The sequence below is a fragment of the Neofelis nebulosa genome, chromosome 1 (assembly GCF_028018385.1).
Source record: "Neofelis nebulosa isolate mNeoNeb1 chromosome 1, mNeoNeb1.pri, whole genome shotgun sequence".
NCBI classification, from domain to species: Eukaryota; Metazoa; Chordata; class Mammalia; order Carnivora; family Felidae; genus Neofelis; species Neofelis nebulosa.
In genome coordinates this window covers 96,441,774-96,467,288 of record NC_080782.1, presented here as the reverse complement: position 1 = coordinate 96,467,288, position 25,515 = coordinate 96,441,774, and the positions used below count along the sequence as shown (strand labels likewise).

The 25,515-nt window shown below is 38.1% G+C and overlaps 1 protein-coding gene across 2 annotated transcripts in view; it reads left to right on the top strand.

Moving 5' to 3' along the window:
• CMYA5 (cardiomyopathy associated 5) overlaps positions 1-25,515 on the top strand; it is a 91,941-nt gene that overhangs the window by 19,368 nt on the left and 47,058 nt on the right. For both annotated transcript variants that reach the window (XR_009261277.1, XM_058728703.1), the window contains exon 2: positions 14,168-24,995. Coding sequence is in view for 1 of the 2 variants with exons in the window: in XM_058728703.1 (XP_058584686.1) it covers positions 14,168-24,995 (10,828 nt within the window). In the remaining variant the exon portion in view is untranslated. The remainder of the gene's footprint in view (positions 1-14,167; positions 24,996-25,515) is intronic.

Sequence of the window (25,515 nt, the reverse complement as noted above, 5' to 3'; positions counted from 1 at the left end):
CTGCCGGAGTGAGGTCTCGGTGTGTTTTATTTTTTTTTTCCCTCTTTAAAAAAATGACAGAAAAAAGAAAAATGTTGCCATATACTATACTAGGCATATGGACAAACCCTCATTTCATCTAATAGAGGAGCTGGGTTTTATCTTTAAGTGTATTATTGTAATTTTCAAGACCACAATCTAAGGCCTCTTTCTTTATTGCAGACCTAAGAAAAATCGCTGGAGGGACACTAAGGAAATGAGGAAAACCGATCCAATTTTTCCTACTTTTTGGACCAATTAGTCCTCATCCTCCATGCTTTTATGGAGTTATAATTGTAGTAAAAGAAAAAAAAAAAAAGTGGAACAGCAGGGGAGAAGTCTATCCTGACTCACTGATTTATTTTAAAAAGATCCCAGCCTGACACATTCTATGCAGATGAAGTGCTCTGTCTCTTGGTAACCACCCCTCAACCCTCACAGGAATTTGACAGCAGTGGCTGGTGGGGCACAGTTTCTGTTCTGCGCTAATACTCAGTAGCTGTTGAAGAATTCCAGTGCTAAAGAGCTAAGCCTGTGTGTAACTCCTCAGCTGGGAATCCCAGAGCACAAATGTTCTTATCCTCCTTGGTTTTTCATTTGCATGCTCAGCCAAGGTTAATGTTGCCTATGGTTGATTGTTTTTTCCCCTCAGTCTTGGGTCTCCCTATACCAGTGGTTCTCAACTAATATAATTCTGAAGATATTTTTGGTTTTGGGGGCCAGGTACTGTTAGCATCTGGTGGAAAGAGGCCAGGGATACTACTGAACACCCTTAGCATGCAGGACAGCTCCTCCCTCCTTGACAAAAAATTTACGTAGCCCCAAATGTCAATGGTGCCACCACCGAGGAGCTCCCAAGGCCACAAATAACTGATTTGCCCACATTTTGGTTTCAAGTAGTCACTAAGCTATGAACCAGCCCTATCACACCATAGTTCATTTATTTTGCTTCTCTAGGCTTGGCACCTTTCTGCCCTTAGTTTTTTATAATGGAGAATTTAATGGTTGAGTTTTTATACTTCTCTCTGGTGGATTCAGACATTTGCCTATAGTTTACTTAATTGAATCATAGCTCCTAACTCATGGCCAGGCCCTGAATAGATAGTTACCCCCTAAGTATTTATAAATTGATTGCTCATCCCAAAACCCAAAGTACTCTTTTCATGCTGGGGAGATAAACGGCTCCTAGAATTCCAGAATCCTGAAGGGTCATGTAACACCTTTACCCACTACTGGGTAGACGTTTCCTACTTGAAGTAAATGAAGAAGTTTATGCATGTAACCCACATGTAATATTTTGGTTGGGGAGGGGTGGGAGTAAGAAAGATGAAAGATAGTCACTATTTTGAAACCTTGCACTTTCAGATGAATCATTTCTTCATGTAATCCTGGTGAAAGGTGAAGCACATATTGCAGGCACTCAGTAACCCAAGTTATCTCAAGTGTATGTGTAGTTCATCATTTACTAATAATGAAGACTGTTTAAGCGCTGAGTGATGAGTATCTTCCAACCTGCTTGGAGGTTGCAATATCATTTGGAAGCATCGAAATAATATGTGCCACTGGATCTTTGAATTTTCAAAATTAGACTTATGCACACCCAGTCAGACCCTATGGTTTCACACCTCCCTCCTTTTGTACTTGTTCCTTTTACTTGAATTGCCCTCAATCGTTCCTAACCCGGTCCTCCTGGGAAACTCATTTTAATTTTGCAAAACTTTATATCAGCTTTTCATATTCTGTGATTATATTTCAGACCCCGCCTGTCACAAATATTCACACAGCCTGCCCCAATCTGCTCCCAAGTTAAAAAAATGTCCTTCTCTGTTCATCCATGTCAGATGCCTTTTGCACAGTCTTTCTGTTATCATATGTGTCAACTGCATTTTAATGATCTCTGTCGATTTATCAACATGCTAGGGTTGATGTTCCTAGAAGGCAGGCACTGTGTTATTCCTCTTAGTATTCCCATGATTTTCCACATTATGAGTACTTATTAGAATTTAAAACAATTTCTATTATTTATTTTGCCAGGCTCAATTTTTTTTTCATTTGTAGAATATTATTGATTAACGGTTATCTCTGATTATGAGACTGAATCGGGGTTGTGGTAGTTAAGAGAGACTTTGCTTACCAATGTTAGAGTAATTTTTTACAAGAATGTTTTCATTTACTTGTATAATCAAAATTAAAATTTTATACACACACACACACACACATACATACATAGATATGTATACATATATAACAAAAGAAGTGTTTTCTATGCCAAGTAGTACCATTGTTCAATGTTGGTGCTCCATGGTGACTGAGAGATGTAGTTAAGGTTTGTATTAGATAACACTAGCTGCTGTAACAAACCAAATCTCAGTGACTCGTCATAATAAAAGTTTCTCCTAAGCTTGCTTGAAAGTCCAATGCAGGTATTTCTGGTTGGGCAGCTCTCCTCCAAGTAGTGACTCAGGGACTGAGGCATCTTACTTGTTGTGGCTTTGCCCTTTTTATGATGTGACATTTAAGGTTGCCATGCCTCAAGCTGCACATGGGAAAAACTACAGAGGGTCACATGTGGGAGGTTTTAATGACCCCTACCTAGGAATGGTATATGTTACTAGTGTTCACTTTCCATTGCCTAGAATTCCGTCACTTGGCTGCCATCTAGCCAGACCTAACTCAAGGGAGTCTCTCTGTATACAAAATGGAAAATGGAATCTATTAGAAGAACTTTGAAAAGCTCACAGAACAAATGGTAGACTGAGGGATTGGACAAGAACTAGGGGAGTGCTAGGTGGGGTCCAGGGAACAAGAAAGTCTGCCATGGATTTTCAGTCTTCCAATCATGCTTCTAAGATTCAAATTCCCCATTAGGATAGAGCAGGGGGTGGGGAGTATATGGACCATATGGTATATGGGGGGTATATTAGCCTAGTAGCTGCTCATCTCTGAGCACCTAGAAGACGGCAGGACTGACAGTCTGATGGCTTACTGTCCAATTCAGAGTGAAGTTCAAACACTTCCCATGGCCTTGATGACCAGGTGAACTGGCTCCCAGCTACCCTTCTTGCCTCATCTCCTGTTTTTCTCTCTCTCCCCCTCCCACCTCCATTACACTCCCATATTTGCTGCATGTGTTTGCTAAGTAGTCTCATCTTAGCGATGTTAGTAATATTGTTTGCTAGTATTTGCATGCTTCATCCCTCACGCTTTCCAAATCTGCTCAAATGCCTCTTGACATTGAGACGTCTTCTTTGACTACCCCATTTAATATAGCACCCCAACTCAAACCATCTCCTTCAATCTAATTTTTTGTTTTATTTTATTCACAGCCCTTACCATTACCAAACATTTGTATGTTTGCTTTGTTTTCTGTCTTCCCCTCTACTAGAATTTAAGCAACATGAGAGCAGGAACTTTGTTTTGTTCACATGCGAAAAATCAGACACTGGGTGAGTGTCAGAGCAAGCACTAGAATCCATCAGCAGATCACTTGAGGACCAGCCTAAGAATTGACATGGCCTGAGGCTAAAGTAGCCTGAGGCATTAAAGAATACTAACTTTTATCTTTTTTGCACAATCTGACTCAAATTGTCAACCTTATTCTCACGAACATTTTTGCCATGGATATAATATTACTTATCACTGACCATGGGTAATGCACTTTTAAAATTGGTCTACATTGTTTACAATGCATCATAACAACCATTGTAATTCTGGACTTCTGAAAACTAGTGCAGATGAAGATGTGCACAGGTCTGTGTGCGTGTGAAGGAAACCTACACATGGACAGGGCATTACTGAGTTCTGCCTGGCGGATTTCTCTTGGTCTGATTGGTTCACATATCAGTTTATGGTGGATACTCACAAGCACATAGGTTAGCTTTCGTAACTGTTCTTGCTGTCAAGTGATGTCCTTTAGGCTTTGCGCACTGCTATTCTTGTGGCCATTTGTGTATATTGGGCTTTGACAAGTAGATTATTACACAATATCCTCTATCCTCTGCCTAAATTCTGAAACAACTGATAAATAAATCAAAGGAATGGCAAATAGAGATGAAAATGTCAACCTTATTACTGATAAAGCTGCTAATATCAGAGAATGTGGCTTAAATATAGGATAACAATGTGCTTTCTAATACCAAATCTCAGAAATAAACAGTTTTATGTACCCAGTCATGAATTCTGAAGGACTATAGGCCTCTCCACAGGAGGGCCTGTTCTATATGCTTAACAGCACAAGGAACAAAGTAAAATAGGAAACAGTGATAGAGGGAAGCTAAGCCAGGAAAGACTGTTACATAATAGATGTTCTTCCACATGGAAAGAGATACCTGGAATGAGCAATGAGTGTCTCGGTTAATAATTTAAAGAAATTGATGTGGTGTATTCTGTGAGATTTTGTAGATTAAAAAAAACTCCTTTAAAAAATCTAAAAAGGTGTGAATCTTTATACTGCACAGTTTATCCATAATCCCTTGTATAGATGAAGCAGAAAAATGTTCCCACACAACTGAGTGTTCTGAAACTAGGCTGGGAGAATGTTGATTGTGTCTGGCAATGCTCTTGTAGAGGTGAGGGCTTAGGCAAGCACCTGATTCACTTTACTCTGGAGCTGCCTCCAGTAGCAACACCCAAATACATCTCAGATTTCAGAAGACTAAACTAAGGGAAAATTAATTTTCAGTTCTACCATAAATCTATAGCTCAGACAAAACTGGTTAATTTGAAGTGAACTGTAAAGATCTTTTAGAAAATTTGCACCAAATGATCATCTTGCTGTAAAAAATCATGCCTAACCCAGTGCCTACTACATACTTGGAGCTCAATAAATACTTGTTGAATAAGTGAATCTGGATTTTGGTCTTCAATCTGAAATCAGTTAAAAGTCAACAATGATTGAAGAAATTTTACAGTTTGGAAATTCATCTGAAACATAAATTCCATGGGTATAAATGGATATTAGAAATGTACAGAAAGAGTAATATAAGCTCTCTTAATTATTTTCCACTAAACTTAATTGACTAGAGTAGCCAAAGGCCCCTAGTTAATCTTTAAAACAGGCTGACGCCCAAGGCAAGCTAACCACTCTTTGTAGTAGGCTACTGTCTAATAATACCCATCATTTTGAGTAGCATTGTTACTAAGGGTCAGTTTTGAGTATTCCCAAACCTTTTAATACTAGTTGTACTTGTTATTGTTATAACATGATTTAATTAAATATTACTCAAGCTGGTGAAACCGAGTGCAAGAGTAAAAGAGCTATTCTTCTGAAAACAAAGGTGAATGTTTTGGAAAGACTTCACAAGAGGAGAGGTCATAAAAGACAGCATTCCTGTTCGTAGGTAGTTCACAGCCTTGTAGAGTAGCTAAGAAATATGTAAAAATAATTCTAGTGTAGGGTGGCAAGTGCCATAGAAGATTATATGAAGATTCCAGAAGTTCAGAGGAGGAAAGTTACTTTTGGCTCACAGAATCATTGACAGCTATGTGGAGAGTTGATACATGAGCTGGTCTCTGAAAAGTGTAAAGTTTGGATGTACAGAGATGATTCACTCCAAGTAAAGAGAAGGATGTAAGCAAAGCCTTGTGGGTTAATGTTTGGCTGGAGCACAAGGTTCATGAAGAAGAGTGAAAGATAAAGGCAGAGAGATAAATGGGTTTCAAGTAGTAGAGGGCCCAAACTTCTATGCTTATGAAGTGTCTGGTCATTGTGAAAATAAGATACTTATTCTTCTCATCCACAATGAACTTGAGTGGTCTTTAGGATACCTACAAACTGAGGACTTTATATTAGGGCATGACAAACCTGTATAATAATTTTTTCATTCATGGTTTCATACATTTTTTTTCTTAACTGCCATATAGCTTATAAGCTCCTCTTAACCTAAGCTATTTTATGTTACTTTCGTTCAACAATGCATGCGATTACTTTTCTGCTAAGGAAATGGGTATTCAATTAATTTTTGGTGAAAATATTAATTGTAGCATTAGTGAGTATGTTCTACGCGTCTTTTTTTAAGGCCCATATAAAATACTAACAATTTGTATTAGAATATTATAAGCCTGCTTGATATTTTATACTTCAAAACATGTTTTTCAGAGTTTGCAATATAAGCAAGATCACATGTGAATTTTTTACTATGTTATAACAGTTGATACTTAATGTGCTCTAACAAGTATAGTAGGGAAAAAATCCTATCCATTACCTTTCTTTGTTTGAAACATTATTAGTGCACTGTGATTCCTTGAGAGTGGAATAAGTCATTATGAAAATCTGAGGTATTTCTCATAATTATATTCCCATAAGGAATGTCACTTTAGTTGTTGGTCAGAAGAAGGTACTGCTAGTTCCTAGAAATTAATCTTCAGCTTGATAAAAACAAAATATAATAGTTATAAATCTTAGCCTTCAGGTAAAAAGTTTGAGGACCGGTTTCACTTCTTTAGAAGTATAGTTCTTTTGTCTTTAAGTAAAAATAAAAGCACCAATTAAAACAAAGATGTTAATGGAATAAGGGAAATCATTATTTTGTTAGTTCTACTTCAAAGGTTAGCCATTTTCCTCTTTAAAATTTTCAATTTGGATATATGTGTATTTCCTTTCTTTGGTTTTTCTCACTTGTAAAATGAAAAATGTTATAAAACCACAAGGCTCTTTCCATTCATGACCAATAATTTAATTTTCAATAAGTTATTAGTCTCTCTTTCAGCTAAAGTATAGAAATGAAGAGACAGGTATATCTAAGGAGGGGGATCACTGCTAAATTGTGAACACAAGAATTTTTTTGATATGGTCATATTCCAGAATTTTATCCTTCATTTTGGAACTTTAGAAGTTAGATTTTTCCAGCACATTTAATAAAATTTAGCTCTTGAGAACTGATTTATACTAATACAACTCACACACACAAAATAAATTTAGAAAATACATCAATTTAACAACAAGATATGAGAATATTACCAGCAAGCATACCAAAACACAATTCAGGGGGTATCATATCCCCTCCTCACTATACAAAGGGGTTAGTATGTCACACAATGAAAATATAAATTAGGGTTTATTGGGAAAAATTTAAAGAGATGGAGAAGTAGCAGAATACACAAATCCTTCAAGTACTTATCCCACAGAAATTCTTACTTATTCAGGGCATTGGCTGGACTGCTATAGGAAGACAAGGGCTCCTGGGGGAGGGTGATGCTTATGTAATGCTTAACTTATTTATAGGGAGAGGTGGACATGGAAATAAAAGACAAGATTGAGAACTTTGTCAGAGGACTGTAAACAAAAGAATGGAAACCCTAGAAGTGAAAAATACAATAACAATGAAATATTTGATGCTTTTAGTAGCAGTTTAGACATAGCTGAAGACAGAATGAATGTACTGAACGATAGAGTAAAAGAAACATTCAAATGAAGCACAGGTAAGACACAATGAGAAATTGTAATATATGAAAAATTGGAATATTAGAAAAAGGAGAGACAAGGGACAGAAGTAATATTTGAACAGAATATGGCTAAGAATTTCTCAAAAATGGTGAAAGACATCAATATACAGATTCAAGAAGCCATAAAAACTCCAAGCAGGATAAGATTCCTAAGCACAAGATAGTAAAACTTCTGAAAACTAAAGACAACAACAAGATCCTAAAAATAGCAGAGTGATGATAGGGAGAAGTACTCGAGAATACCTTCAGAAAAGCAGTTACATTAACAGTTGATTTATCAATGAAACAATGGAAGATAGAAGACAGTGGAATGCTATTTTTAAAGTATTGAGAGAAAATACCTGCCAATCTAGAATTTTATGCCCTAAAAAAATATTCTTCAAGAATGGAAGTGTAGAAGACTTAAAAAAAAAAAAAAAAAAAAAAAAGAATAAAGAGAATTTATCACCAGCAGATTCACACTAAAGGAAATATTAAATGGAATTCTTCAGGGAGGAGGAAAGTAATTCCAGATGGAATTTTGGGGTGCAGAAAGGAATGAAACACAATAAAAAGATTCAGTATCTAGGTAAATCTAAATGAATACCGACCTTTTAAAATAATAATAAAGCAGGGGCTCCTGGGTGGCACAGTTGGTTGAACATCTGACTCTTGATCTCGCCTCAGGTCATGATCTCACAGTTTGTGAGTTTGAGGCCTGCATCTGGCTCTGTGCTAATGGCACAGAGCCTACTTGGGATTCTGTCTCTCCTTCTCTCTGCCCCTTCCCTGCTTGTGCTCTCTCTCACTCAAATAAATAAACTTGAACAAATTAAAATAATAGTAAAGTTATGTACACAGGATTTAAAAACATTTATAGAATTAAAATATAATTACAATAGCATGTAAATTGAAATTCAATTGGTTTATAGTCTTTGTGTTGTTTTGGAAAAAACAAATACCAATTTGTGTTAGGCATTAATGAGTCAAGGATGCATGTTATAATCTCTAGGGTAATCACTAAAAGAATAGTAAAATGTAACTGCCAAGCTGATAGGGAAAATGGAATAATAATAAATATTCAAAGGAAAATAAGGCAAGAAAGGAGAGAAAAAGGGACATTGACTAGGTGGTACAAATAGAAAAACAAAGAAGACTTAACCCCAAATATATGATAATTATGTTGGTAATTATAGTAAGTTTAAATGAACTAAGTGCTGCATTTAAATTGTCAGAGTTTATTTAAAAAAAATCTTTGAGCTACTGGTAAGAGACACATCTAAAATATAAGGATATAGGAAGGCTAAAAGTAAAAATGCAAAAAGATATACCATGTAAAAATTAATCAAAACCAAGCTGGTATAGTTTTATTAATACCTAAGTACAACTATATTAGTATCACAGCATCCCTAGGCAAAAATCATCATTTACAGATAAAGGGAACATTTCATTATGATTCAAAGTTACTGTTTCCAGAAAGATATAACTATTCTAAATTTATTTGTATCTAATAACATAGCTTTAAGTATATAAATCAGATATTGATAAACTACAAAGAGAGACAAATTCATAATTATAAAATTTTAATAGATCTCTCTCAGTAGCTAATAGAAAAAAACAGACAAAACATCACTAAAGATAAAAAATTTGAATAAGACAATGAATAAGTCCTACTTACTGGACCTATATAAAATGTTGCTGAAAGACTGCAGGACACATGCATTTTTCAAGAACACACAAATATTAAAAACAAAACCACCCCCAAAATTTGGCCAAATATCCATGAAACAATTCTTAACAAATTTTAAAGTGTAACTTAATATAAAATAAATTCTTTGGCTGCAATGCAAAGAAAGCACTAACAAGAAAATAACTAGGAAATCCCCCTGTATTTTGAAATTGAGAAATATATTTTAAAATAATCACTGTGTCAGATTAGAAATCACAGTGGAAATTCAAAAATATTTTGAGATTAATAATAATGAAAAAATATATACAATCTTTTATGTGATACATCAAAACCTTTTTTGAAAGAGAAATACACAGCCTTCAGTTAATACATTAGAAAAAAAAGTTAAAGAAAGGAAATAATAAAAAGCAGACAGTTATGACATAGGAAACATCAATAAAGCCAAACTTTATTTAAAAAGATTACTAAGTAATAACCTCTGGCTGTTCTTATAAAGAAAAAAAAAAAAGAGAGAAGATAGAAATAACCAATATCAATAATGAAAAAAAATGGATAACATTTTATTTTTTTATTTTTTAAGGTTTATTTATCTATTCTTGAGAGAGAGAGAGAAGAGGGGTGCAGAGAGAAGGAAAGAGAGAATCCCAAGCAGGCTCTGCACTGACAGCACAGAGCGCGACGTGGTGCTCTAACTCACGAACTGTGAGATCATGACCTGAGCCCCAAAGGCAAGACACTTAACTGACTCAGCCATCCAGGTGCCCTGTTATGAATAATTTAACTCCAATGACTTTTTAAAATTTAGGTTCATAGGCCAATTCTTAGAAAAATACAACCTACTAAAATGGACACAAAAATAAACAGAAATTCCAGGTAGACACAAACTATTAAATAAATTATTAATTAAAAACCTTACCACAAAGAAGACTTCAGGTCCTGATGACTTCACCAATAAATTCTACCAAATGCTCAAGGGAGAAATAATACCATCTTCCACAAATTCTTCCAGAGAATACTGAAAGAGGGAACATTTCCTAATTTGTTTTTTGAGGCAGCACAATCTTGATATGAAAACCTGACAAGCACATTGTAAGAAAAGAGATTACAGGTCACTTATTCATGAACACAGGAATAAAATTCCTAAACACAGTATTAGTAAACAAAATCCAATATTATTTAAAAAGTATAATACATCACAAACACATGTCATCATTTCAGGAATTCAAGGTTGGCTTGACATCTGGAAATCAATCATTATAATTCATTACATTAACAGAATAAAAGATATGGTCATCTCCATAGCTGTATAAAAAATTGTTTACTAAAATGTAACATTCATTCATTGTTTAAAAAAACCTCTTAACAAATGGGAATAGAAGGAAACTTCCTTAATCAGATAAAGCTTATCAAAAGGAAGGAGGAGACTGTGGCACTCAGCTCTGGCCTCAAGTATATTTTTCTTGATCTAACTCAGACCTGGTAAACCTTCTCCTTGCTCAATGTAACAAGTAAGTGAGCTATATACACAGGTCATCGAGATGTGTCGGTCTTCTACATGGGAAGCCAAGTAGTAATGAGAACTTTGTGAGAATCAGAGGAGAATGAATGAGATGATGTTCATAGCCAATATCCATTAACTATGAGAAGATGATGTATACATTTTTGCATAGATGAGAACACTTGTGTTCCTGAACAAGAAATATATTTCTGAACTCTATGCGGACCATTTATCTTCTATTAAGGGAAATTATTTTTTTAGACTGAGTGTAATGTGAATACTTGGGCTTTGGCTTTACACATGCTAATATAGTCATTCTCTGATTCCTGTTGGCTCTGTCATTCTTCTATTCCTTTGCTTCTCTCCAAAAATCCAGACATCCCAAAATACTTTGGGTTTTTCAGTGAGCCAGGCTGATTTATTCATATGTACATTTTGCATATTCTGTGACATTTTCCTGGAATAACCTCTCCATCCTCACACCACCTCCACTCCTCATCCATTTGGCAAACTCCTATTTATTCTTCAAAATCCAACTCAAGTATCTTTCCTTTGTAAAGTCTTCTCTTCTTTATATTGTCATTGTATCTTGCATGTCTTCTAGAATAATACTAATCACACTGTGTTAACATGTTTAGTTCTGTCTCCGTATTAGATTTTTAATTTCTTGAGAGAAGATTCTGTGTCCTTATATTTGTATTCCTAGTATTTAAACCCAACGAAAGTTTGTTAAGTGAGAAATGAATGAATGAATGAATGAATGAACTCACCTCAGTAGGGCTCTGTCTTCTTAGGATCACCATTTGGGTATTCTGCTAAGCACCCATGAACTCATCCTCGCTAGTAATGAAAATTTCTCCGGTTGAGTACATTAAATTTACAATCAATAATTAACTCTAAATTGAATTTATAATTGGTTTTATAATACTACTATAGTCATGGGGTCTCAAAATGCTGACTTCTCAGATGCATGTCATAACCTTAATTTTTAATTTCATCCTGCTTCTCTTAAAGCTAAAGGGAGAAGGGGTAGAAGGAATTGAAAATTCTGAGGAATAACTTTAATTAGGTATGTAAATAGCCTGAAAAAAAATTTTTTTAAATAAGATTCAATCCAAAACCAAGATAGAGTGTTAATTCCTAATTAAGTTCAGTGGTTTTATACCAAAGCAAATAAGTGAGAGAAGAGTTGCCAAGGAAATGGAGAAAGTAGTTCTTCCCACTGCTTTCCAGCCCTTTGCACTCATGGCATATATAGGGAGTGAAATTACTTACAGTGCACTGGGATGAATGGATGAATGGATGAATCTTCTTGCTGTTGAAGACCAGCAGGGCAGGGGTTCTGCCTAGCTGTGATGAGAGTTAGGGAAATCAGGATCTCAGCGGTCCATACACCCTTTGCTGCAGACTGTTGGGGAAACTCTGAGGTTTAAGAAAGGGGGGTAGAATGTAACTGCAAGAATTCATGGTCTTGGCCCTCAGCCTCACCTAACAAATTAGGAAGTGTTCGAAGTAAGTGAGAAAGGCGTGTACTATTTAAATTTCATAGTTAGGATTGTGTAGGCTGGTGATTTTTAATTCTGCTTTAGACTGGTGTCACTTGGAAGCTTTTAAAACCTAAAAACACAGAAAAACTGAGACCCTACCCTAGTAAAGTCAAATCAGAGTCTCTGCCGGGAGGGGTATAGGATGGCATCAGTATTTTTAAAAAAACTTCCTACAGGTGACTCTCAAATATATCCAGAGTTAAGGACCACTGACATAAGCAGTGACTGATGATTAAAAATTATTAGTAAGGGACCTAAATTCTAACTGTGTATGTTTTCAAAAAGCGACTCAATTTAATACTTGTACTTAGTGGCTTTTTGTATAGAAAGGTTTTTGGTTTTGTTTTTATTGTTGTAGAAAGGCATATATCAGTCAGTAGTTTGTGTTTATCTCAAATTATAGCCATATTCCTAGAAGGATATAACCCTTGGAGTTTTGATCTTGAACTTAATGTTTATGAAGTATTGGCAAACAGGATCGCTGAATTGATCGGGAATAGTAACACTGGAGGTTTTTAAAATAAGCCTTGAAGAGGAGATAGAATTTAGGTGTGCAGAAAAGGTAGAGTGAGGTGGGGGATGAGAATTTAAGTGGAGGAACAACATGAGCACCAGAAAGGAAAAGGTATAAGAAAATTTCAGAGAAAAGTACTGCAGACTCTGAGATAGGGGCCCAGTGGCAATTGAAGGGACAGCCAAAGCCAGTTGTGTCTTGAAGGCACATGAGAGCAGTCCAAAGAGATCACCTTTTCAAACACCTGTAGCAGTTGAAAATGACCTTGCCAAGGCTCCCTAGGTCTCTAGTCCAATGATTGTGTAGGAGCCTTAATTACAGATAGTGTTTAGTGAGCACTAACTATATGCCAGGCACCTTTCCTGAGCATTTCGTGTGTATTAACTAATTTAATCCTCACAGCAGCCCTGAAAGGTGGGTTCTATTATGATCCCTGGCTCACAGATGAGGAAAGTGCCGCCCACAGGCTGTTTTTTTAGGATATCTCTATATTTTCCCTGTATGGCTCATACTCAGAGTCCACACAATATATTAACTGGACAGGAAATTATATAGTTAAAACAGAAATGTACCAGGTATGAATAAGGTAACAGTTGGTACTTGGAAATAATGTCAGCTAGGGATCAAAGAGTTAAGTATTTTGAATTTTTTTCCTACAGGTAGAAAAAAATTTACTGAGGAATGAGGAATTTACTGATATTTTTTAAGTTTGTTTACTTATTTTTAGAGAGAGAGAGAGAGTTGAGAGACAGAGAGAGAGGGCGCGAGAGAGCAAGCACAGGCGGAGAGAGGGAGAGAGAGAGAGAATCCAAGCAGGCTCCGCATGATCATTGCAGAGCCCAACATGGGGCTTGAATCCACAAAGTGTGAGATCATGACCTGAGCTGAAATCAAGAGTTGGACACTTGATTGACTGAGCCACCCAGGTCCCCCTCTACTGATATTTTTTGAGCAAGCAGTGTGATGATGAAAATTTTTAGTGAAGTTGGTGTGGAAAGAGGAGTAGGGTAGGGTGAGGATGGGGAGGGTAAGAGGGAAACATTATACCAGCTGACCAGTTAGGAAGCTAATGAAATAATCTAGGGATGACATGATAAAGGTCAGGGTGGTTGTAGTACTGACAGAAAGGACACAGATGCAAGTGCCATTTTGAAGGTCCTTGCGCCCAAAGAGTGAGCCTGAGTGACTGGGTAAGCCACAGGAGGTCAGGGGGGCAATCCTGATAAGGGTAGGTGGTGAACTGAATCATTCCAGCCTGAAATGTATTATATTTCATATTCTGACTTAGAGTTTTAAATTTTATTTTGTATACCTCCTTATTTTTGATATAGATGGCAATACTTATCTGTATGCTTTAATTTCACATTAGCCCATCCACCTAGTAAGAATAGGATATTTACTTATTTCTATATGTAATTAATATTATTATTTATTATTAATATACATGTGATTATTAATAGTGTTATTACTTACTTTAGATTATCAGACCAGGATGAAGAGGGCAAGACCAAGCAGAAGTGTATCATAAATGACCCCTCCTTTTCCATGGTGACAGTTCAACGGGAAGATAGTGGAATAACCTGGGAGACCAATTCAAGCAGGTCTTCTACTCCTTGGGCCTCGGAAGAAAGTCAGACTTCTGGTGTATGTAGTCTGGAAGGGTCAACTATGAATTCTTCTCCAGGGAATGTTTCCTTTATTGTGGATGAAGTTAAAAAGGTTCGGAAAAGAACACCTAGGTCAAAGCGTGGCTCACCATCATTGCGTCGTAAAGGCAACAAAAAGAGAAATTCTTTTGAATCTCAGGATGTTCCAGCAAATACAAAAGATAATCTTTTAATTTCAGAAAGCCAGGTACTAAACAGTCAGAAAGAGAAGTCATCTAGTGGCGTTCATGATAAAATAAGAAAAAAGAAGACCACCTCAAACACACCTCCTATTACTGGGGCAATATACAAAGAACACAAGCCCTTAGTGTTAAGGCCAGTTTACATAGGAACAGTACAATATAAAATTAAGATGTTTAATTCTGTTAAAGAAGAATTAATTCCTCTACAATTTTATGGAACATTGCCAAAGGGTTATGTAATTAAAGAAATACATTATAGGAGGGGGAAAGATGCATCCATTAGTCTAGAGCCAGATTTGAGCAATCGTGATTCTAACTTAGTTTCCAAAACAGGCAAATTAGTAGCCCCAAGCATAGAAGATGATAAAGTAAAAGGGCTTGCTTCACCCTGGAGAGGTGTACTCTCCAAAAGATCAGAGTCCTCGACCTCCTCATTCAGTCATGAAGATGAAAAGAAAATTTACGTTGATTCTCCCCTAAAGGCCACATCTGCCACCAAGCACACAGTTTCCTCTTATGCAAGTAATGACACAGCAGAACAAGAAACACAGCTCAGCCCTCCACAGTTAGTGCCACAACAACCAGGCGATGAAACAAAACTCCGTGAAATGGAGTCTTCCCCTCTTACACCTGATACATCTACAACTGGGTTCCTGGGAAGAGCAAAGGAAGAATTTGAGCCTGATTCACGAGAAATTGTGACATCAGAGCATGACTCTTCAGTCTCACCACCTTCAGTGGATGAGGTAAAGAAGGAAGATGTGTATTCTGCTGACCATTCCATTTCATTGGAGGCAGAAAAGGTTTCTCGGTTAACAGGTTTACCAGGTCTGGCAGCATCCCTCCAGGAGGATTTTGGCCCAGAGACAGAAGGGGTGGACCTGACTTCAACAGAAAGGGCAGAACCAGTCTCTGAAAAATGGAGCCCTCCTCATCTTGATGTCAAAGGAGTGGAGGAAGAAAATGTGCCTGAGCCATCCATTTCTCTTTCTGAACCTCCAGTATTAGAGGAATCAAAGAAAGAAATAGAAACTTCTCTACCAATAGCTACTACCCCTGAGTCTGAAGATTCTAATTTAGTGGAAGAAGAGGTCATAGAACTTGAATACCCAGAAAGTCCATCTATTTCTGAGAAGTCCTTCCCATCATATTTGGCCCCTGAAGTGGAGCGGAAAGAAGAGGAGATCACTTTACCATCACTGAAAACATCAACACCTGAATATGTTGCTTCATCTGAGGAAGAAAGAGAGGAAAATGAGTCTGTTTCTACTGATTCTGCTTTTGTATCAGAATATTCAGTCCCACAGGATTTGAACCATGAACCAGAGAAGCAAGAAGTTGAGCCAGTTCCTCCATCCACTGTGAAAGGTATATCTGAACATGCAGTTTTTTCAGAAGAGGAGAATGAGGAATTTGAGCCTTTGGCCTCTGCGTCTGAACGCTCTCTCTCACCATCCACAACTGAGAAGACTTCTGAATGCCAGTCCCCACTGTTTTCAGCAGCTATCTCAGAACATGTGGTCCTGTCTGGAGAAGAGGCTTCAGAAAGTGGATATTACACACCAGATTCCACATCTGCTTCTGAATATTCAACTCCATCACAGGCAACAAAAGAGTCACTGAAGAAAACAATTGACCATAAGCCCCCATTAGAATCAACAGGTGTTTCCGAGCATGTGATTCTATCAGAAGAGAAGGAAGATACAGCACCATATTCCCCAGATGTGGCCTCTGAATATGAACACTCTCTCCCACCATCCACAACTGAGCAGACTTCTGAATGCCAGTCCCCACTGTTTTCAACTGCTACACTGGAACAGGTGGTCCTGTCTGAAGAGGACCTAGGAAGTGAGCGTTTCACACCGGATTCAACATTGAGTTCCCAATATGCAGTTCCATCAAATGCAATGCAGGAATCCCCAAAGAAAATAATTGATGGTGTGTCCCCATTAAAATCAAGACATGTTTCTGAGCACATGATTTTGTCAGAAGAAAAGGAAGACACTGGGCCATATTCCCCAGATGTGGCCTCTGTATCTGAACACTCTCTTCCACCATCCATAACTGAGCAAACTTCTGAATGCCAGTCCCCACTGTTTTCAACTGCTGTACTGGAACAGGCGGTCCTGTCTGAAGAGGACCTAGGAAGTGAGCGTTTCACACCGGATTCAACATTGAGTTCCCAATATGCAGTTTCATCAAATGCAATGCAGGAATCCCCAAAGAAAATAATTGATGATGTGTCCCCATTAAAATCAAGACATGTTTCTGAGCACATGATTTTGTCAGAAGAAAAGGAAGACACTGGGCCATATTCCCCAGATGTGGCCTCTGTATCTGAACACTCTCTTCCACCATCCATAACTGAGCAAACTTCTGAATGCCAGTCCCCACTGTTTTCAACTGCTGCACTGGAACAGGCAGTCTTGTCTGAAGAGGACCTAGGAAGTAAGCGTTTCACACCGGATTCAACATTGACTTCCCAATATACAGTTCCGTCAAATGCAACGTATGAATCCCCAAAGAAAATAATTGATGATGTGACCCCATTAAAATCACAGGGTGTTTCTGAGCACATGATTTTGTCAAAAGAAAAGAAGGAAGACACTGGATTGTATTCCCCAGATGTGGCCTCTGTGTCTGAACACTCTCTCCTACCATCCACAACTGAGCAGACTTCTGAATGCCAGTCCCCACCACTTTCAGCCACTCCATCTGAACATGTTGTCCTATCAGAAGAGACAGTAGAAATTGAGCGATACACACCCTCTTCCACCTCAGCTTCTGAAGTTTCAGTACCACCATATGCAACACCCGAATCACAGGAGGAAGAAATTATCCGGATATCCCCTTTAAATCTAAAAGGGGTCTCCTCACCCACGAATTTCTCAGAGGGAGAGCAAGAAGACATTGGACCCTTTTCTCCAGACTCAGCATTTGTGTCAGAATTCTCATTTTCACCCTATGCAACTCAGGAAATAGAGAAAAGAGAATTTGAATGCGATTCTCCAATATGTTTAACATCACCATCTGAACACACTATTTTGTCAGATGAAGACACTGAAGTTGAACTTTTCTCTCCAGACTCAGCATCACAAGTTTCAATTCCACCATATAGAATCCCAGAAACAAAGAAAAATGAATTTAAGCATGATTCACTGGTAACTACAATATCTGCCTCAGGATACTCTTGCTTTTCAGAAGCGGGTGAGGAAGACATTGCACCAACAGCTGCAACACCTGTACCTGAGCACCTCAGTTCATCACAGAAGCAACAAGCCAAACCTTCCCCTTCACTGTCTGCACCTGAAGACTCGAGTTTGTCACCTTCAGCAAATAAAAGAGAGATCACAGAAGTTCAGCCAGATGCTCAAACAATCTCAAGACCTGTATCTGAATATCTCATTTTGGCACAGGAGCAGATAACTCGAGCATTTTTAGAACCTGACTCTGAGGACTTGATTCCATCATATTTAACCAGTGAAATGGATAAGGGAGAAATTCAGACTATTTCATCAGTAGCTGCAAGATCAGTTTCTTTACCTGAACAATCATTTACAGTAAAGGAAGACATCAAACCTGTTGTGTGTTCATCTCAATATTCAGCTTCACCTGATTCAGTTCATGCACTTAAGGAGGAACAAGAACTCAAAGCTTCACTCACTCCAAAAGCTGCAAATGAACAGATGGCTTTGTTCAAAGTTAAAAGTAAGGAAGAAATTGTGCCTGATTCTCAAGAAGCTACAGCACATGTATCACGGGATCAAGAAATGGAGCCTCAGCCTCCAAATGTTCTAGGGTCTGGGATGAAATATTCAGTTCTTCCTGACTTGGTAGATGAGCCAAAGAAGGATGTGAAACCTAATTTAGCTCCAACTGTGACATCTGAACTAGAACAGAGAATGTTGTCAGAGAACGAACCTGAAGTAATAAAACCATATTCACCTCTAAAGGACACATCTTTATCTGGACCTGAGATTTTATCAGCACTGAAAACACAAGTGAAACATGACTCTAAAATAACTGATACATCTAGAGTGCTGCATTCAGCTCCACCAGGAGTGCAAAAGGGAACTGAACATGAACCACCTGCATCAGAATTTCTGGAAGAAATAAAGACAGAAATTGAACCTAGTTGTTCATTAACCACAACATCTGTAACTAAGCACGACTCAGGCTTAACTAAGTTAGCAAAAGAAGAAACCCCAAAAGATTTCTCTTTTACCACCCCTCTAGAACATCCAGTCTTAACAAAAGTAGAAAAGAGTGAATTAGGAAGTGATTTGCCACCACTGGTGACGTCAACAGATGAACATCCACTTCTTAAAGAAGAAAAGGTAGCACTGAAAATTAGTCCTTCTCCTACTGACACGGCTACATCTGAACGTCCAGCTTGGTCAGAAGCAGAGAAAGAAATTAAACTTGATTCACCTGCAGGAATATCCTCTGTACCAGTGCATTCTTTGTCCAAGGTAGAAACCGAAGAAGTTAAACCTGGGTTGCCAATAACAAAAGCATTGTCTTGTCAACATTCAGATGTAACTAAAGAAGAGAGGGTGGAAAATGAACAAGGTGTTTCATTTTCTACAGTCCTGGACTCTGAACAACTGGTTTTACCAGAGAAAAAGAATTCTCTGTCTGCCTCAGAGGTGTCAGGGCCTGAACATGTGCTTTTGCTCAACGAAGGTAGTGAGGTAAAGGAAAAAGAAACCAAACTTTTTCCCTCACCAAACATGTCACCTGCACTCAAACAGACAGCCCCAGAATGCAAAAATGAGGAAATGAAAAGTTCTCCTGCATTGGAAAATTTAGTATCAGAAGATTTAACTCCAACCCTTGGAGATGATAAGAACAAAGAGGCAGAAGAGCCATCTTCTACAGCGCGGGGAAATTTCCCATCAGAAAGACAAGATCTTGTTCTGGCAGAGCTCTCTTTGGAACCTGAAAAGAAAGACAAGCCATACCAAGTATCAGAATTACTGAGCACTGGGTCAGAAGTCATTCATAGTTTAGGTGGGCAAGATGGATCCATAGATACAAAACACATAAAATCTCCCATAACCGAAACAGGGGATTCTGTCTTAGAAAAGAGCCTCACTGAACTTAGGAGCAGAGGAGAAGGAAAAGAAGAAAACAGGGAACGTCATGTGTCACCTACAGTCGACCCTGAAATTCCAGAGGTTTCATCATACCTTAGGGAGGAACCACAGATTCAAGAACTTAAATCTTTCTCTCCCAAGGTAGTCAGCTTAGGGTCAAAGGAAGCATTGGACCCTCTAGTTGAAGGAGACAGCCCAAAAGAGCTTCAGCCACTTTCTTTTTCTTTAAAACAATCATCAGAGAAATTGAACCATTCAGCCGACATTAAAGAGGGAGAAAAACAGGAAATAAACCCATTACTGTCAACAGGAAATTTGAAGACACAAGTGATAGGACATGTTGAAACGAAATTAAATGAACAAACAGACCAACCAAATTCATTCCGTGTGCCCCAGAGTATAACAGATCCATCTAAGATTGTTTCTTCTGACCTCCTTGTAGAAAAAGAGAAGCCAGGAAAAGCACTTCATTCAGAACAAGCTGTTAAATTACCTGATATAAGCACATCTTTTGCAGATAAACAAGATCTGGGAGTTAAACAGTTTTTATTTCTGAAAGAGAATTTGCCTTTGGAAGAATCAAAATCACTTACAACAAATGAGCCTGAAGATGTTAAAGAAACACAAGTGAAAGAGGCCCTTATTTTTCCAAAGGATAAAAGCTGGATACTAGAAAAGCCAGAAAGGGATCTGGCAAGTCAACATGAAGAAAGAATATCAGGATCTGTGCAGCTGGGTTCCTCTGGCAGTAATGATTTGATGACAGGACAGCTTAAGGCTGTTGTGCCAGATAAAGACCACACATGTGAAACCAAAAAGCAGGTTCTGCCACATTCTACTGAAGTATCTCCTGTATCATTACAAGAGCTAGTATCTACTCTCAGTACCTTCAGTGGTGACATAGAGACCTTATCAACTAAAACTTACTCTTCGGAAGAAACAAAGCTGGCCCCCAAACCAAAATCTTTAGTTCCAACTGGAAGTGTAGAGAGAAACGAAGCAGAGAGGAAGCAGATCTTTTCTTTCATGGGGAGTGAAAGTTTGACCGTGGAAAAAGCAAACGCAGAATTGTCCAGGCCTTGCAAAGAAGGCAGCCAGGAAGAAATCAACCTACCTTCTGAAAGAATCCTCCAGAAAGGAGTGTCTGGCCCATCAGTGGAACTGATCAAATCAGAAACTATTCCCTCTCCCTCCAAAGCAGCCCCTTTCCTGGCAGAAGGGGCAGAATCTGCATTGGACAGTGAAAAAGAAGCACACAGGAGTATATCTTCTTTACCTGGAGAGAAGTCATTAGAAAAAGAAAAAACGATTCAGTCAAAGGTTTTAGATGTTAATGAGAGAGGGAAACCAGCACCTGAAGTTAAAACACCCACTCCAATAAAACTCCTCTCTTCGATCCAAGAAAATGAAGAACCCCAATCTGCAGAGCCATCTGAGGCAACACAAAAATTGCCTAAGCAGCCAAAGGCAGTTGAGCGAGGCCTTTCTGAGGAGAAGGGAAAGAAAGGAATCTTATCATGGATGTCCAGTTTGTTTTTTGGATCAAGGACTCCAGATGACAGAGTTGCTGAAAAAGATTTAGAAACTCAGCCAAGTCCATCTGTAGAAAAAGCAGTGCCTGCGACACTGAAGTCTGAAGGAGCAGCTCCAGCTGACTTTAATGCAACCAAGACGCCAACTGATCATCTGTTACCAGAGACAAAACTTAAACCTGCTGAAAAATCCAGAGGTACTTTAGTTAAATCTGGTGAAAGCCAAGACTTTAAAGAAAAAACTACATTTTTATCAAATGTAGAAGTTTTACAACAGCCCCAATCCAACCTTGAGGTGTCTAGTGAAGACTTTGGGAAAAAAGAAATCCTAGCGTATTCAGAAGAAATGGATTTAAACTCGGTAGTTACTACTGCTGATGGTGAGGAACGTCTTAAAATTCAATCTTATTCTCCCATGGGTGAGAAATCCATGGTGGAAGAAGCACAAAATGCTGTTCCTCTTAACATCGCTGATAGTAAAAGAGCCCAGAAGCCAGAAATTTCTGCTCCATCTAAATGGAATATTTCTATTCTTAAGGAAGAGCCAAAAAGTGATCAAAAAGAAAAAATATGCTTTTCATTTGATGCAGTGGATAAGATGCCACAACAGCCAAAATCAGCTTCATCTAGCTTCACAAGTAAAAATATCATGAAGGAATCAGAGAAGCCAGAGACAATAATTTTGCCAGTAGAAGAATCTGAACGCAGTTTAATTGATCTGGGTGAAGACAGACTGAAGAAAGAAATGCAAAAACCTACTTCCTTGAAAATTTATGAAGAGGAAACAAAACTCAGGTCTGTTAGCCCAACTGAGGAGAAAGGTAACTTGGAAACCAGATCACATTCCTTGGCAGAAAAGAAGGTGCTGGCAGAAAAACAAGAAACTATGGCCCTGTTAGAATTTAGAGATAATGAAATAGGGAAGGCACAAATTGCACGTGGATCTAGCCCTATTAAATTGGAAGAATCAAAAGCCACAGCTGTGCTTCAGCAAGTCTCTCAAAATGAAGACCACAAAGAAAGATACACAATTATGGAGGAGGAGAAAGATGAAAAACAAAAGCAGTCACAAGCAATTTTAGAAGGAAGAAAGTGGCAGGAAATTCAACCTTATTCCTTGAATGTAGCCAGGTCTATGCCTGAAGAATCAGATATCTCTTTAAGTCATTCTTCAGGTCAAACTCAACCACTTTCATTAGTTAAAACTCTATCAGTTACTGAAAAATCAGAAACTGTGCTCTTGGAGGCTCACCCAGAAATCAGAGAAACAAGGGCAGTAGGAACTCAACCACATCCAAAAGAAGAAAGTAAAGTTTTGGTGGAAAAAACCAAGACTTTCCTTCCAGTGGATCTTTCTTATCATGAAGAAATAGATAAGCAGTCTGTACCTAAGGAAGGAAATCTGATATTGGAAAAGTCAAGCAGGGAGGTGGCAAGTCACAGTGAAGAAAAGGAACAGGTTACAGTGTCAGAGCCATCAAAAGGTGTTTCAATAGATATCACAAAAGAAAGTATGAAACAAGGATCTCCATCTAAAGAATCTGAAAGGATTTTAGATCATCCTTTTGATGAAACAATGAGCTTAGAAACCCCACCATCTTTGTTGTCATCTGTGAAATCACAAACACTTGTTTCTAGAACTTATCCAGAAATTGATACAGTGAAGAAACAAGAAATGCCATGGTCAGAATTGACTCCAGTTAGGCATACAGTCCATACTATTCAAACATCTAAAGATCTAACATCTGAAATGACTAAACAATCTGTTGTTGATTCAAATCACCACTTGGAGGCTGTGGAAGATGCCCATGTAAATGAACCAAGCTCTTCAGTGAGCAGCAACTATGCTCGATTTATAAAGGATGCATCATCAATTGATGCTGATAAAATGGTTCCTTCTAGAGAAATATCCAAGGAACCTGAAGACACGTATGTAAAAGATGAAGAATTTACAATGACTAGCAAACCAGCTGGACTTTCAGAAGATCAAAAGAGTGCCTTCAGTATTATTTCTGAAGGCTGCGAGATATTGAATATTCATGCTTCTGCATTTATTTCTTCTCTTGATCAGGAAGAAAGTGAACAAATGCAAGATAAATTAGAATATTTGAAAGAGAAGTCTTCATTTAAAACAATATCTCTTCATGACAATAGTGAGGCAGTCTCTTGCCATAAAACATTAAAGAGTAAGTTAGAAGATTCTGATCAAGTTATATCACTGCAAGAAAATAAACAAAAGGCATCTTTTAACACAGAAGGGGAGATGCCCACCTATTCAGAAACTGACGATTTCACCTTTAATCAGCCTGCAGCTCCCAGTGAAGAAGATTATTTTGAAAAATATACATTGATTGATTATAACATCTCCCCAGACCCAGAAAAACAGAAAGCTCCATGGAAATTAAATGTTGAAGTGGAACTCTCAAAGCAGGTTACAGAAGATACTGGCTCTTTCCCAGAAAGTTCAGAGGAAAGTGCCCTGGAACATGAATATGACTTGCTGAAGTTAGATGAAAGCTTCTATGGGATGGAAAAGGACGACAGCAAATTACCTCACCCAGAGACCCGGAAGCATTTGGATATCCAGCAATCAGCTGACAGAGATGTTCCAAAGAGCATAAATAGAGATGTGGACTTAAAGTCACCTGGGATGCCATTATTTGGTGCAGAAGAAGGAGTTTTGTCACGAACCCAGATATTTCCTACCACCACTAAAGCCATTAATCCTGAACTTCTGGAGGAGCCACCTGCACTCGCATTTTTATACAAGGATCTGTATGAAGAAGCAGTTGGGGAGAAAAAGAAGGAAGGGGAGACAGCTTCTGAAGGTGACAGTGTGAATTCTGAGGCATCATTTCCAAGCAGGAACTCTGACACTGATGATGGAACAGGAATATATTTTGAGAAGTATATACTCAAAGATGACATTCTCCATGACACATCTGTAACTCAAAAGGACCAAGGCCAAGGTCTGGAAGAAAAAGCAGTTGGTAGGGATGATTCATACCAACCAGTAGCTGCAGAAGGGGAAATTTGGGGGAGGTTTGGAACTATTTTGGGGGAGAAGAGTCTGGAAGAGGAACAGAAAGCTATGTATAGGGAAGGAGAATCAGTAGGCTATGTGGGGCCTCTTGACAATGAAGCTATGCATGGAAAAGTTCCCATAACTGAAGAAGTCACAGTGGTTACCCAGAAGGTAAGCTATGCGATTCCATTTGAAGACACCCATCATGTCCTGGAGAGAGTGGATGAAACAAACAGTCAGAGTAATGAAGCAGAAAATGCAAGTCCAGAAGTCAGTCTGAATGTCCCAGTACAGGTGTCCTTCCCAGAGGAAGAATTTGCGTCTGGCCTAGCTTGTGTTCAAGAAACACTGCAAGAATCTAAAGTAATAGTCCCGCCTGAGCCAAGTGAAGACAGACTCCGCCGTAGCCCTGTTCAGGATGAGTATGAATTTGCTGAATCCCTGAATTATGAAATGGTTGTTCAAGACACTTTATCAGAGGAACTATATTCAGAATCCACACCTGAAGATGTGTTATCTCAAGGAAAGGAATCCTTCGAACACATCAGTGAAAATGAATTTGTGAGTGAGGTAGAACAAAGTATGTCTGCTGAACAGAAGGAGTTGGGTAGGGAGAGGACAGAACAAGAACAATTATCATCAGAGTTAGCAACTGAGAAGGAACAAAAGGAACTGAAAAAGTCCCAGATCGACACGTACTGTTACACTTGCAGAAGCCCGATTTCTGCTGTTGACAAGATGTTTGGTGCCCACAAAGACCACGAGGTTGCAACACTTGATACAGCTATAAGTGCCGTAAAGGTAAAGAGATGTTAAAGCTTATAAGTACATGACAATACATATACACTTAACTTGTTTCAATTAACATTTTCTCAATTTAAAAAATGACCAATATTTAATATATTCACATTTAGGCATAATAGTCTGAAAGAAAGCTAAGAATTCTTTCCCTAAGCATTTAGTTAAGATCAGTTTGACAAACATTTATTGGGTATACACTATGTGCCAGGCATTTTTCTGGGTTCTTGCAACACCAGTGTAAATAACACAGGGTCACTGCCTTTGAGGGGTCCTCTCTTATGGCAGTAGCCCTTAACATTATCTGAAAGGGCCAAAGGATTTTAAATTGAAAAATGTACTTTTGAGCATAAAACACCATTTATTTTCTATTATCTACACTCTTATTCTTTAAAAATACACATTTATATTACATTGAACAATATTATTGCAAGTTTTATAAAAAACTCAAGATGGTCGTTTTAAATTTTGGTTTTCTCTGTATTTCCTCCTTATGGTAAAATTGATATTATAATGGAAAGCC